The sequence below is a fragment of the Musca autumnalis genome, unplaced genomic scaffold (genome assembly GCF_047663935.1).
Source record: "Musca autumnalis isolate F117 unplaced genomic scaffold, ASM4766393v1 scaffold_4, whole genome shotgun sequence".
In the NCBI taxonomy this organism is placed as follows: Eukaryota; Metazoa; Arthropoda; class Insecta; order Diptera; family Muscidae; genus Musca; species Musca autumnalis.
This window is the reverse complement of record NW_027411977.1, coordinates 225226928-225242647: the sequence shown is the minus strand read 5'-3', so window position 1 is coordinate 225242647 and position 15720 is coordinate 225226928. Positions and strand designations below refer to the sequence as shown.

General features: G+C 41.2%; 1 protein-coding gene across 1 annotated transcript in view; it reads right to left on the bottom strand.

Annotated features, from left to right (window-relative positions):
* Positions 1–15720, bottom strand: part of LOC141401320 (uncharacterized) — a 110011-nt gene that overhangs the window by 7646 nt on the left and 86645 nt on the right. Inside the window, exons 2-3 of the mRNA XM_073981458.1 lie at positions 2688–10622; positions 13–141 (exon numbers count right to left, since the gene is read on the bottom strand). Of these exons, the coding sequence (XP_073837559.1) occupies positions 13–141; positions 2688–10578 (8020 nt within the window). The 5' untranslated portion in view covers positions 10579–10622. The remainder of the gene's footprint in view (positions 1–12; positions 142–2687; positions 10623–15720) is intronic.

Genomic DNA, 15720 nt, shown 5'->3' with positions numbered 1-15720 from the left:
ATATATACTTACCGTATATTTCCCATGGTCCATTAAATTTCCATGGCTTACGTTCAGGTCCCATATTTTGTACATCTATTAAATGATTATTTAAAATATCACGCATTTGTGTGCTTGAAGCTAACATTAAGGGAGTTTGACCTGCAACGGAAAAAGGAGACATTTTATATGAAGATCGGTAATTTAATAAAAAAAAAAAAAAAAGAAAGAATATGTTTTCACTTTGTTGCTTTCTAAAAGAAAGGGACTGTTTCTGAAAGAATGGAAACTTCTAATGACCAGAAAACAAGGGTGCTTCGATAGACCCTTTCGGAAGGAAAGGGTGTTTCTAATGACTCTTTCTGAAAGAAAGGGTGCTTCTAATGACTCTTTCTGAAAGAAAGGGTGCTTGTAATGAGTCTTTCTGAAAGAAAGGGTGCTTCTAATGACTCTTTCTGAAAGAAAGGGTGCTTCCAATGACTTTTTCTGCAAGAAAGAGTGCTTCTAATGACACTTTATGAAGAAAGGGTACTTCTAACGACACTTTCTGAAAGAAAGGGTGCTTCTAATGACTCTTTCTGAAAGAAAGGGTGCTTCTAATGACTCTTTCTGAAAGAAAGGGTTCTTCTAATGACTCTTTCTGAGAGAAAGGGTGTTTCTAATGACTCTTTCTAAAAGAAAATGAGCTTCTAATGACTCTTTCTAAAAGAAAATGAGCTTCTAATGACTCTTTCTAAAAGAAAATGTGCTTCGAATGACTCTTTCTGAAAGAAAGGGTGATTCTAATGACACTTTCTGAAAGAAAGGGTGATTCTAATGACACTTTCTGAAAGAAAGGGTGATTCTAATGACTCTTTCTAAAAGAAAGGGTGATTCTAATGACTCTTTCTAAAAGAAAGGGAGATTCTAATTACACTTTCTGAAAGAAAGGGTGATTCTAATGACACTTTCTGAAAGAAAGGATGCTTATAATGGCTATTTCTGAAAGAAATGGTGCCTCTAATAATTTTTTCTGAAAGAAAGGGTGTTTCTAATGAATCTTTCTGAAAGAAAGGGTGCTTCTAATGACTCTTTCTGAAAGAAAGGGTGCTTCTAATGACTCTTTCTGAAAGAAAGGGTGCTTCTAATGACTCTTTCTGAAAGAAAGGGTGCTTCTAATGACTCTGAAAAAAAAGGGTGATTCTAATGACCCTTTCTAAAAAAAAGGATGCTTCTAATGACTCTTTCTGAAAGAAAGGGTGCTTCTAATGACACTTTATGAAAGAAAGGGTGCTTCTAATGACTCTTTCTGAAAGAAAGGCTGCTTCTAATGACTCTTTCTGAAAGAAAGGGTGCTTCTAATGACTCTTTCCCAAAGAAAGGGTGCTTCTAATGACTCTTTCTGAAATAAAGGGTGCTTCTAATGACTCTTTCTGAGAGAAAGGGTGCTTCTAATGACTCTTTCTGAAAGAAAGGGTGCTTCTAATGACTCTTTCTGAAAGAAAGGGTGCTTCTAATGACTCTTTCTGAAAGAAAGCGTGCTTCTAATGACTCTTTCTGAAAGAAAGCGTGCTTCTAATGACTCTTTCTGAAAGAAAGCGTGCTTCTAATGACTCTTTCTGAAAGAAAGCGTGCTTCTAATGACTCTTTCTGAAAGAAAGCGTGCTTCTAATGACTCTTTCTGAAAGAAAGGGTGCTTCTAATGACTCTTTCTGAAAGAAAGGGTGCTTCTAATGACTCTTTCTGAGAGAAAGGGTGCTTCTAATGACTCTTTCTGAAAGAAAGGGTGCTTCTAATGACTCTTTCTAAAAGAAATGGTGCTTCTAATGACTCTTTCTGAAAGAAGGTGTGCTTCTAATGACTCTTTCTGAAAGAAGGTGTGCTTCTAATGACTCTTTCTGAAAGAAGGTGTGCTTCTAATGACTCGTTCTGAAATTAATAGTGATTCTAATGACTCTTTCTGCAAAAAAGGGTGCTTCTAATGACTCTTTCTGAAAGAAAGGGTGCTTCTAATGACTCTTTCTGAAAGAAAGGGTGCTTCTAATGACTCTTTCTGAAAGAAAGGGTGCTTCTAATGACTCTTTCTGAAAGAAAGGGTGCTTCTAATGACTCTTTCTGAAAGAAAGGGTGTTTCAAATGAATCTTTCTGAAAGAAAGGGTCCTTCCTTAGACCCTTTCTGAAAGAAAAGGTGCTTCTAATGACTCTTTCTGAAAGAAAGGTTGCTTCTAATGACTCTTTCTGAAGGAAATGGTGCTTTTAATGACTCTTTCTGAAAGAAAGGGTACTTCTAATGACTCTTTCTGAAGGAAATGGTGCTTCTAATGACTCTTTCTGAAAGAAAGGGTACTTCTAATGACTCTTTCTGAAAGAAATGGTGCTTCTAATGACTCTTTCTGAAAGAAAGGGTGTTTCTAATGCCTCATTCTGAAAGAAAGGGTGCTTCTAATGACTATTTCTGAAAGAAAGGGTGCTTCTAATGACTTCTTCCGAAAGAAAGGGTGCTTCTTTAGACTCTTTCTGAAAGAAAGGGTGCTTCTTTAGACCCTTTCTGAAACAAAGGGTGCTTCTTTAGACCCTTTCTGAAACAAAGGGTGCTTCTTTAGACCCTTTCTGAAACAAAGGGTGCTTCTTTAGACCCTTTCTGAAAGAAAGTGTGTTTCTAATACAAATCTTACACATTACAACAACAAAAAAATACATTCTTCTGTCTTCTTTTCTTCCAACTTACCTGAATATGTAGCCAATAGAGGATCAGCACCATAGGCCAGCAACAACCTTACAATCTCTTCATGATCATTTTCACTAGCCTCATGTAACGGTCGTATACCCGAATGGGCTGCCGCCGAATGATTAGCACCATATTGTAGCAAAACCCTGGCAATATCCAACCAACCATTTGTACAGGCCTCATGGAGAGGTGTATAACCGGCGTTATCCTTTTGATCTGGATTCATATTCATACGTTCCAAACAATAGACAACCACATCTATATAACCCTGACGGGCTGCCTTATGCATTGTACTTTGGCCCACACCTTTATTGAGTACCCATTTTTGTATTTCTCGACTGACATCATCTTCGGTCTTGACTCGATGTTCATATTCATCCACTTCCATTTTTTCCGTTTTAATTGCAAAATTGTGATATGACGAATTGTTGGAATTGTGATTTTGTAGATGTGCAGCAGCAGAGGCTGAACTCGATGAAGGTTTCTTCTTTTTGCGAATATAATCAAAGCCGGAGCTACCTTTACGCCGCAGATATTTACCACGTTTTTTGCGTATTGTGTGTGTGGTTTCGGATTTTTGATCATCTTTTAGCTCATCCGGATCCATGACACTGGTACTTTCGGTATCCACTTCTTCTTGTTTGATGTTCAGGGAAGAAGAGTTGTTGTTGGAGTTTAGGGTGCTGGGTAGTAATAGTTTGCGGGCCCCTGCTGTGCGACTAAATCTTCCTGATTTATCGGAACTGATGACAATATTCATTTGTTGCAGGAATTGTTCATATTTTTGTTCGTAGGTCATTTTTTCAATACCTCCACCTGCACTATCCGAGGTCTGGGTCATTTCTGGTGGCGCCGAGGCTGGCCTATCATCTCCCACAAATATTTCTCGAATATTTTCCCTCTTCTGTTGCATTTTTGATTCGGTTCGGGTCTTGGTGGGTAATACTGTGGTCTCGAATATGCTAAAGTGCCGTTTTTTAGCACTGGTGGCAGATTCATTGTCATCATCATCATCTTCATCGGAAGAGGGTTTCAGAGGTGGTAACATTTGCAATTCACTGGACTCGGTGGTCTGTGAGGTTTCACTAAACATGCCACAATTGTTGCTGCTGTTGGCATAGTTTTTACCAATGACACAGGATAGGCTGCCTCCGCTGGAAGTGGTGGTGTGGGTTTTGGGTGTGCTGGTATTGTTCGAGGGAGTATTGGCTGGTTTGGATGCAGTGGTTGTGGTGGATTTATTGCTAACATTCAAACCTGAGGCCTTGGTGACACGGGAATGTAGCAAATCAATAATTGATTTTGGTTCCTCATCTTCGGGAGAGGGTTTTCCGTTACCCCCACCACCTGAGGATGATTTTGTTTTGCTGGATTTCTCATTTTTGTGGGATTTTAAATTATTCTTCTTCTTTTTCTTGGCCTCCAAGGCCGAGGCATGCCTCTCCAAATCGGGTAGGGAGGCGGCAATCTTATGGTCTGCCGCATGCTTGATGCTAATAAGGCTTGGCGGCACTTTTAGGGCCCTTTTAAAACGATACAACTCCAGGACATTTGGATCGTGGAGATTTTCATTTTTCCCATTTTTATTGGGTGTTGTGCCGGCAGCAGCAGCCGCCGATTCCTTTGCCAAAGGTGAAGAAGTCTTCAATTTGTTGTTGATTTTCTTATCCTTGCCCTTAAGATGATTCAGGGCCATTATTTTCCTTTCCAATTTGGCCTTGAGGCGTGTAGATTTCATCACACCAGATTCACGACTTAGCCCTCCCGATTCCAGATAACTATTGACATTGTTGACAACATATTTCGTGCGTCCATATTTCCTCTTAATGGATTTGGTGGTGGAATTGCGCAGGATTTTATCGTTGCGTATGATTTTATCATTGCGCAGCACCTTGCTGTTGGCTATCTGGGCTTCCATTTGTTGTTTGAGTTTGGAACGGGTCATGGTGTTGAGACCAATTTTAAATTTCCCCAATGTGGGGGATTTGGCAGGAGAGGATGAGGAAGAAAGGTTACTGCTGTTTGGCTTTTTAGAGGCAGCCGAGGTGTTATTGGTTGCTTGAACTTTGTTTCCGCCCTTTGTTGTTTCCTCCTTGGCATTTTCACCTTCTTCGGAACTGGAAGAAGATGATGTTGCCGAAGTAGCAGAAGAAGATGCTGATGATTCTGCAGGCTTTTTGTTGTCACTTTCCTGAGATTTTTTAGCAGCAGCTGTGTTGGCGGACTTTTTGCCATCTGTGGATTTATCTTCCTTAATCTCCTTTTTACCATTCGCTTCCTTGTTTTGTTGGGGGTTGGTTTTAGTCACCTCCTCCTCCTTATCTTCCTTGGGTTCTTCTTTGATCTTTTGCAGTAAATCCCCACCCTTTGCTTTGTTGTCTTGCGACTTCTCAGTATTGTTATCAAGCTTCCCTGTGGGCATTTCCTTCTTGGCAGCCACAGTTGCCATGGGTTTGGCTGGTTTTTCCTTTTTCTCTGTCTCTGCCTCCTCCTCACTGGATGACGAATCCGAACCACAATCCGAAAATTGATTCTTATCATTCATTTGATTGGAGGAAGAATTGTTGTCACTGTTCGATTTGGATTTCATTTTGTTCTTGGCCTTCATCAAAGGTTTCTTAAGGCGTTCAGTCTTTCGTTTGTCCAATTCATCTTCACTCTCCGAAGAGCTATCCTTGCTACTCTGTAGGCGTTCTGCCAACCGTTTTTCTTGTTGGTAACGTTTCTTGTCCCTACCCAATTTATTGAGTTTTTTATGCATCATTCCCGTTGATGAGGAAGGCGAATTGAGGGGATCTCTCATACTGGTGGAATCCACGCCACCACCATCAAAATGAGGAAAAGAACTTCTCGTTGTGGTGTCGGCAGCAGATTCAATATTCGAAAAATTGTTGAGTTTCGACGATTTGCCAGCACCAATATCTTGGGAAGAGGCATCCAAAACTTCAGGAGAAATTTCCTTGGGGGACTTGGTGGTGGTGGTTACGACTGGCGTTTTATTTATCAAACCCGGCATTATGGATTTCTTGGCCGGCCGGGTTATAAGTTGTTCCACAAAATTGTTACAGGTATTACTCCAGCCAAAGTCTAAGAGTTGACTTTCGGAGAAATCCTCCTCCAAACCAGGTATGGTCTGCAGTTCTTCCACTGTGGATTCTGGTTCTTCCTCTTTGATTTTAATGGGTGGGGGCGGTGATTGCGGTGTTGGTGTGGGTGATTCTTGTTTAATATTCACCACCACAGCTCCTGCAGGTTCGTTGGGGGAGGGGATCTCCACTTCCGTTGGTTTGCTGATAGGTGCTGGAGGTGGTGGATTAAAGGTAAAGCCTTTTAGTTCTGCTTTTGTCCTAATCCTAGGCTGGCTGGATTGAGCAATTGCGGGTTCTTGCTTGGCTATGGTGGTGGGTTCCACCACTCCCGTGGGTGTCAAGGGCTCCTGTTTGCACACAACCGTACCCATGGAGCCAACGTGATCACCTGGCCCTTGTATTGTTGCTGTTGGTGTTGGTATTCCATGAGCAGAAGAAGAAGGTGGCGGAGTAGTCAAGTGGTGGACATTGTTTACAATGACCGGAGCCTGATTCTTGACCACAACATTTGTGCTTGCTATGACTCCACTGTTCCGACTGCGTTCCGGCATCAATTCATGTTGATTCGATTCATTTACCGCAATCACCGAAATATCAGCAGGTCTCATGGGTATTATGGGTTTGGTGGCTGGTGCTCCGGGCATCATTTCCCCCTTCATTGTCGAGGAGTCTAAATAACGTGATTGTTTAATCAACGGTTCTCCGGTGGAGGACATTTGATGAGAATACTCCTGGATGTGACGTTTTCGGAAATTGGGATTTCTTTCACAACCCTGCGAGGTATTGGTGGGTGAGGGACTTTCCACTTTTGGTATTACAGATTTGCCATAACCCCCACCACCACTTCGTAAGGGTAGAGGCATTATGCTTGTATCGGGTGGTAAACGTTCCACAGCTGCCAATGTTGAGGAGGAGGATGAAGCCGCTACCTGTTCGGAGATAGGCAAACGTTTAGGTTCGGTTTTTATAACACTGGCATAGGGATTGGTTTCCAAAACACTTGGCCTTGCCTGCGGTAGATGAGGATGACGTTGTTGTATCGTTATGTCCCGTTCCGTTTTGGGTGCGGATTTTATAACACAAGGCCCTGCAGGATCATATAGCGAAGTGGAGGAACCTGCCTTTATATGTGGACTATTTGAAGACATCATTGCTGGGGAAACATCCCTTCGTGGGGTATATGAGCCTGAATGCCTTTCCGCTGGATGTGGATAGGATGAGCCTATGGGGGAAACACTATTGGGATGGGAGGGTCCCACTACAATATCCCTGGCGCCATGATGGGTGGGTGGTGTATAATTCCTACTACGCTCTAATGAACTGTGTCTGGAATTGTGGGGACTGGGACGCCGACTACTGTCGCGGCTGCTGCTGCCGCCTGTAATATCCACCACTGGTGTGGCATTACCCGGCTCAAAGGCATGTACAGAGAACACCGGTGTGGAGTCAACCCTGGGCAAGGTGTAACGTCCTTCTCCCGCAGCTGCTGATGAAGAGGTGGACGACAATGCATTGGGCGTTGACCGCCTTTGTTGATATTTGTACTCTGTGGAATCGGCCTTGGTTTTAACCGTGCGCATTGAGAGATCAAGGGGAGATGTTGTGGTAGTAGTACCCGAAGACGATGAGGAGGGTTTATCATCCTCTTGTTTTATAAAAATTCGAGATGTTTCAGCAGGTCGTGGTAACGGCACGGGAACCGTTGTGCTATGGTGATTTACTAGCTTGGAGCCGGGGAGCGGAAGCCCAGCTGTAGGTTGTGGCTGTTGTAGAGCTGCGGGTGGTAGTGGTGGTCCTGCCACTCCAATGGTATGGGGACCAGCATGTGGTCCCACCACAGGTCCTCCACCAACTCTTGCATTCGGGGGCTGTGAAGGTGGCGGTGCACCCACATTTAGGGTCTTTTTAATAATCTGCAAATTCAACTCCTCCTCTGAGGTGGCATTACGCATGGCCAGCTGGCGTGTTATCAGTTCCCGGTAATTGGGTTTGTTTTTGTTAGCCCCACCAACACTCGCCGCGGCTGGATTTGGGGAAATTTTGGAAGCATAATGATGAGAACTGGGTGGTACAGAGGAAACATTTTGTGGGCCTGGCACCATTGCGGAATTTTGTTGTGCCACTACCATGCTGTGCTTCATAACGGTGGATGGTGGCCCTGCCGCAGCATGATTTTGGGGTGGTATTGATCGCTCATAAGGTAATGGAGCGGCGGTCGGCATCACTTCATTATTCCTCAATGATGCTGCCTGATGATGTTGGCCAGTTGGTTGGCTGGGGGGATATGAGGAGGACTGGTGGTGTGGTGGCATGCTGTGGTGCGAGTGATGTACTCCAACTCCTCCTACGCCTGGACCTTGTTGTAATGTTGTTGTCACATATTCGGTGTGTTGTATGTGGGTTTGTGATGTTGTTGTTGAAGAGGCCAACAAAGATGACGAGGGACTGGGTGAAGCTGCTGTGGCTGCTGCCGGCGAGGGAGCACTATGCGGATTACCATCATAATAATAGGCCGGTTGGCCTGGATGTCCACCCCTTTGACTAGGGGCCCGACTGGGTGGTGGGGTATTCTGTTGAAGTAGGGCTGCATGTTTGTTGTTCGGATCCGTCGCCGCCGCCGCTGTCGGTGTTATTGACATTTTACCATATTTTGAGGTATAGAATTGTGGAGATTCCACCCTATAATTGGGGGTGGTATATGGCGACGATGATGTCGATAATGGAGTAACCTCTTTACAGCAAGAATCTCCCCCCGTGGGCGGTGGAGTGTTATAGGGATTAATATAAATACCGGAACCTCGCGAAGCATGCTGCGGGGAACTTTCATAGATTTCCAAATCTTCTCTCTTTACACTGTCCATAAGGTAACGTTGCGATGAGTGAGGTGGGTGTGGTGGATTTCCTTGGGGTGGTGCTAACACCGAAGAGGAGGAGGAAGAATTCATTTTGTTGGGTGCTGGAGGGATCTGTTGATACGGTGATTGTGCATGCGAGGCGGACGGTGGTAATGCTGATGATGCTGCTGCTGCAGATGGTGGTGGTGGTTGTAGAGGACTTCTTGAATACTGATAATGCGGATGTGGAGATTGTTTCATTATAATTGGAGACATTTCCGGTGGGTGTACTTTTGAGGAGGCAGAAGAATGATGAGAAAGATGATTCGGAGGAGGATTGTTGCTATTATAAGTGTTGTAGGCATTGGAATTACGGGGCGTTTGCTGCTGTTGTTGTTGTTGGGCTGTAACAAATTGCGGCGATTCCCTTAAGTGGGAAGACGATGATGATGGTGACGGTGGTATGTGACTGTATTTATCCATATAGGGACTCACCGCCGCACCACTAGGACTTTCTCGAAATTTAGTGTAATCTGAAGACACCTGCTGCGGTGAGGCTCGAGAAAATTTATCCGAACTAAATTGTGGCGTGGGCATATACAAATTATGATGATGCTGAGGATGCTGTGGATGATGATGATGGTGGTGGGCGGTACTCTGTTCAGCTGCCGTTTCTGGGGAGTACATTTGTGGACATTTTCGTGCATAGTTAGGGCTGGGATGTTGTTCTTTTGAGGCAGGCAAATTGCTGGGATTTATAACGTGATGATCAACTAGGGGAGCTGGGGCGGAAGAAGACGTTTTATTGGCCACATGTTGCGGATGGTGATTATCATAGACTGCCGTTGATGTTGCTGTGGCATTGTAGGCTATTTTTGTTGTCGTTGTGGTGGAGGAGTATTTTGTTTGATATACACGTTGTTCCTTGGTTATGTAATGGGAAGAAGTATTACTAGCACCAACCATGGGAGGTGTTTGACCCGACGATCCCCCATGTGGTCCTCCTATTGCACTAACCCCCCTTTGTTGATGATGATGCAGAGGATTCGAAGAAGATGGCTGTGGTGGTGGATAGGAACTACCTGAGTGTGATGGATGTGTAACAGCTTTATATTGGCCATATAAGTTACCACCGCCGGCATCCATTGATGTTGCACCACTAGGACCAGCTGGAGCAGCAGCTGTTCGTCTTGTTATACTAATATCAATTTGTGTTTGAGTTGTGGCTTGATGGGGAGGTGGAGGCGGGCCGGCAGCATTAACATGTGGATGATGATGAGTTGCATATTGACCTGGACCAGGTCCATGTATGTGCTCTTCACCATAATGTTGCGAGGTTGATGAGGGATTTTGAGGCCAATAATTTGTTCGACTAATGCTATGGGTTTGCATCATGTTTTGAGTGGAGGGTGGTGGAGCACCAGGATGTTGCATTGGGCCGCCACCACCACTGTTAGGGGGAGGAGCTGGCCCAGGTGGCGGCTGCTGTTGCTGCATATACATTGCATTTTGCCTCATTGACCCCGAACGCATTGCGGCTTCATTTGCACCCACCATTTGCCGATATTCACCTCTATGCTGCAAGTGCAGGTCATTGGCGGGAATAGGAGGAGGACCTGAGTTTGAGGACGATGATGCTGATGCAACCGACGCATTTGGCCACATATCACCATTTGGATTAAGACGACAATTATTACAGGTAATTCTAGCGCCACTTGGTGTTGTTGTGCAATCGCAGCACGGTATTCTTGAGTTACTGTGACTTCTTCCGGCTGACGACCCTGCAGCTGCAGCGGGAGGAAGCGTAGGAGGATGTGTAGTTGCCTGAGCTGCTGCTGTTGATCCATAATAACGCTGTGATGCTATGTCGGGTATATCTCGGCTATAATAACCGCCGGCCGATGCCGTATGAACTCTGGATCGTTCGTCATTGTTGGCTATATATTCGTGATGTCGACTTGGATCCATAATTTATAGATACCCTTTTTTGAATAAATAGATATTGCTGGATTCTGCAAAGAAAGGAAACAAATAATAGATTAGTAGTGAATTTTCAGAGAAATTGATTAGGTTAAGTAGGAGATTGAGAAACAAGTCGAGTTTACCCACTTCGCGAACGAAATTTTCTTAAAAAATGTAAATTTTTCTTATATATTTTATCCTATGGACAGGAGCTACTTCGGGCACGGAAATATTTTTTAAATTGTACATTTTTTACGAAATTTTTCTGGAAGTATGGACTTCCGCAACAAATTTCCTTTACCGACAGTTCCCAATATTTTTTTTTCAAAAATCGTAAGCTTATTTAAGTAGCCGGCCTTCGGCCGGAGATTTGAGACTTTCTCCTATGGACAGAAGCCAATCTCGGGAACGGGAACAACATTTTCTTTTAAATTAAAAATTTTCTCTAAGTAGCCGGCCTTTAAACAAGGGAATTTTCGGAACTTCAGAGGCCCATATCTCAGGAAGTGTACATTTCCCCAACAAAAAGTATACAGCGTTGGAATCGGCATAAAAAACACTATCTGTGGTCATTTTTTTGTATTTTTCCGAATACTGTCGGTAAAGGAAAGATATGATAAGACCTCTAAAGAGCATTCGGCACTTTTAACCCATAATTGGTTTCTTCCTCCAGCGACGGGTTGTTCCATAGATTTAAAAGATTAAAACAGGTGGAATTGCTGCCTTTCCTGGGCAAGGACAACTACTTTTCAGACGTTTATGCAACATATTGTCCTAAAAAATGATTGTCTAACGACGAGACGAAAATCAATCTATGCAGCCCTGGTGTAAAACAGCTGACCAAAGAAAGTTGCTTGAAATGGATTGGTTTTCATCACTAATTTTTAATCCTAGACCTATCTGACGATGAGAAGAAATGAAAAAACACAAGTCCTGTTAATTTTTGATAATTTTTTTGTGTATTTAAGCAACAATTGGCTGCCTAAAAACATTTATTCATCATAAGACAAAAATCAATCTAAAGATCCCCTTATCACAAAAAGGCCGCATTTACACCAAACGAATATTAATGAAAGGCGAATTGTATGGTGCAAATTCATTGAACATCTGGTTTATTTACTCAAAACACTTGTTTTACGTGTCAGTGTAAATAAGGCTTAAGCTTAAAACAGATACAACATTTCATTAAAGTTTTGTGTCGTTTTCGCCGTTTTTACACTGTTGGGCATGATGCCGAAAAATTCAAATTCATTTGAAATATATGCCGACAAACAGATAAACGCTGGACTTTGGTATCGTCGTCGCCCTGTTGTTGTTGTTTTTTTCTCGACGCCCAACGCAAAACTTTAATCAAACGTTGTATCTGTTTTCAGCTTTAAGTATGCGTATAGGTGGACCCAAGCAATACGTTTACACTGAGCAAAAAAAATGAATATGGAATTTTCGAACTTCCCTGAGTGTATTAGTCCATATTTACATTAGGCAATTTTCCTTGCGGCAATTGTCAGTTTGTCGGTGTTGAGAGGCAAAGGGTTACCATATTCCTCACCACTCTATCCATCAAACTGACAATTGCCGCAAGGAAAATTGCCTAATATATGCCTCCAGCGACGGGTTGTTTCATAGATTTAAAAGATTAAAACAGGTGGAATTGTTGCCCTTCCTGGTAAAGGACAGCTACTTTTAGGACGTTTAGACGTTTATGCAACATTTTGTTCTAAAAAAATGATTGTCTAACGACGAGGCGAAAATCAATCTATGCACCCCTAGTGTAAAACAGCTGACCAAAGAAAGTTGCTTGAAATGGATTGGTTTTCATCATTAATTTTTAATCCTAGATCTATCTGGCGATGAGAAGAAATGAAAAACACAAATCCTGTTAATTGTTTTTATACATTTTTTGTGCATTTAAGCAACAATTGGCCACTTAAAAACATGTATTCATCATAAGATAAAAATCAATCTAAAGATCCCCTTATCACAAAAAGGCCGCATTTACACCAAACGAATATTAATGAAAGGCGAATTGTATGGTGTTAATTCAATGAACATCTGGCAAATAAATGATTTATTTACTCAAAACACTTGTTTTACGTGTCAGTGTAAATAAGGCTTAAGTAAGGACCCAGGCAATACGTTTACACTGAGCAAAAAAAATGAATATGGAATTTTCGAACTTCCCTGAGTGTATTGGCCCATATCTCAGGAAGTGTACATTTCCCCAACATTATATAGCGTTGGAATCGGCATAAAAAACACTATCTGTGGTAATTATTTCGTATTTTTCCGAATACTGTCGGTAAAGGAAAGATATGATAAGACCTCTAAAGAGCATTCGGCACTTTCAACCCATAATTGGTTTCTTCCTCCAGCGACGAGTTGTTTCATAGATTTAAAAGATTAAAACAGGTGGAATTGCTGCCTTTCCTGGGCAAGGACAATTACTTTTCAGACGTTTATGCAACATTTTGTCCTAAAAAAATGAGTGTCTAACGACGAGAAGAAAATCAATCTACGCACCCCTAGTGTAAAACAGCTGACCAAAGAAAGTTGCATGAAATGGATTGGTTTTGTATCACAAATTTTTAATCCTAGACCTATCTGACGATGAGAAGAAATGAAAAACACAAATCCTGTTAATTTTTTATAAATTTTTTTGTGTATTTAAGCAACAAGTGGCCACTTAAAAACATGTATTCATCATAAGATAAAAATCAATCTAAAGATCCCCTTATCACAAAAAGGCCGCATTTACACCAAACGAATATTAATGCAAGGCGAATTGTATGGTGTTAATTCATTGAACATCTGGCAAATAAATGATTTATTTACTCAAAATACTTGTTTTACGTGTCAGTGTAAATAAGGCTTAAGTATGCGTATAGGTGGACCCAGGCAATACGTTTACACTGAGCAAAAAAAAAATGAATATGGAATTTTCGAACTTCCCCAGAGTTTTAGTCCATATTTACATTAGGCAATTTTCCTTGCGGCAATTGTCAGTTTGTCGGTGAGAGAGAGAGAGGGTGTTGAGAGGCAAAGGGTTACTATATTCTTCACCGCTCTATCCATCAAACTGACAATTGTCGCAAGGAAAATTGCTTATATAAATATGGACTTAGTCCCAATTTACATTAGGCGAGTTTACTTGCGGCAATTGTCAGTTTGTGGGTGAGAGAGGGTGTTGAGAGGCAAAGGGTTACCATATACCTCACCTCTCTCTCCATCAAACTGACAATTGCCGCAAGTAAACTCGCCTAATGTAAATTGGGACTTACTTGGGTATTTGCAATAGACATTTAACTAGAAAAAATCTTAGCCTAGGTTTACACGAGGGCTTGAGTGAGTTCCATTGAAATTTAGCAAAAAAAAAAAAAAAATAAATAAATAAATAATGAAGTTTTAGAACCTCCCTGAGTGCATTACTTGAGCATTTGAAATAGGAATTTAAGTAGAAAAAATTCTTAGCATACGTTTACACTAGGGTTTAAGTGCGTTCCATTGAAATGCACCAAAAAACGCATTGTTTTTTATTTCAATTACAGGAAATAAAAAATTAAACTTATAAAAAAATGTGTTAAACAATTTTGCATCATAAGGAAGGAAGTTCCCATGCCTAAAAGTCTCATGGTCAAGTGTTCATAACAAAAATTCCCCTTTCAAAAAATATAAAAAAAAAAAAAATTAATCACAAGTTTGCGACAAGTTTTTTGAACTCTGGCAAAATTGATTCATTTTTATTAGCACATTTAAATGTATGTAAATAAATCATTTAAGAAAATCCCATAAAATTATCTGTTCAATGACTTTGCAACAAAACACGACAACGTTGGCATTCATTCATTTCAGTTAAGCCATCAGGCAAATATATAACGGCAGCAGACAATGGGAATGGCGTGTTCATTTAGGCAAAAGTGGAAGAAGATTTTGTTAAGGCCTACCAAAATATCATGGAGAGGACAGGGGGTTTGCAAAAAAAAAAAATAATAAAAAAAGACAACTAACCAACGAAGCGAACCAGCCAAACAGCCAGACATACTGTCAGCCAACAAAACAGCCAGCCCCGACCAACCAACCGTCAACGAAAATTCCCAACGCTACCCTGACCTACCCTTTCGATAAACAACATACAATTTGGGGGAAAACAAAAAAGAAAACAAAAAATAAAGTAAAAAAAGAAAACCAAACAAAAACAACAAATACCGAAAAATGTGATACAAAAACTTTTTACACAAGTCTATAAATTTTTTTGCACAGCAAAAAGGACAACCACGAACGTACGCAGTAGCAGCGCATACACATATACACCACCTATACATTAATTCCTACCGCGCGACAAAAACAATGTTTACTCACATAAATAACAAAACAACAAAGAAGAAAGACAGCAACCCAAACAGTAGCAGAATTGTTTACCCTGTGACGACGAGGGAGGAAATTGGGGAGTGGAGAATAATGTGTTGGCAAAATGTGCCGAGGCAATTTACCACCAAAAAGGCTTTTAATGAACACAATATTTTGTGTTTTCCTTGTTTAATAACTGAAAATGTATTTATTATTAAAATGGCGAGATAAAAAAAAACACACGGGGAAGTATAAACAATAAATAAATAATATATTAAGAAGATATGTATTTTTAATTTCGCAATAAGACAAAGATGTTACATGTTGATCATAATCACGAACTTGAAAGTTTTTACACAATTATTTAGCCTTTGGATACAGTCGATTTCAACGATATTATTTACACAAAAGTTGGTATATGACCTGGTCTCTTTAACAAGTATTACAACATGTGAACTAGGCTACTAGTTCCTTATAGCACCTTCATACTTGTGATTAAATTGTAGGCTTCAATAAAATATTTGCACAAGAAGTTGATGTATGGCCTGGTCACTTCAACAGGTATTTAACAAGTATTACAACATGTGAACTAGGCTACTAGTTCCTTATAGCACATTCATACTTGTGATTAAATTGTAGGCTTCAATAAGATATTTGCACAAGAAGTTGATGTATGGCCTGGTCACTTCAACAGGTATTGCAACATGTAATAACGCCGCATGGTACAATAATACAGGTAGCATTATCATGCCAGCTGATGGTAACATAATGTGTCAACTGCATTGAATTGATGTCAAATTTTGA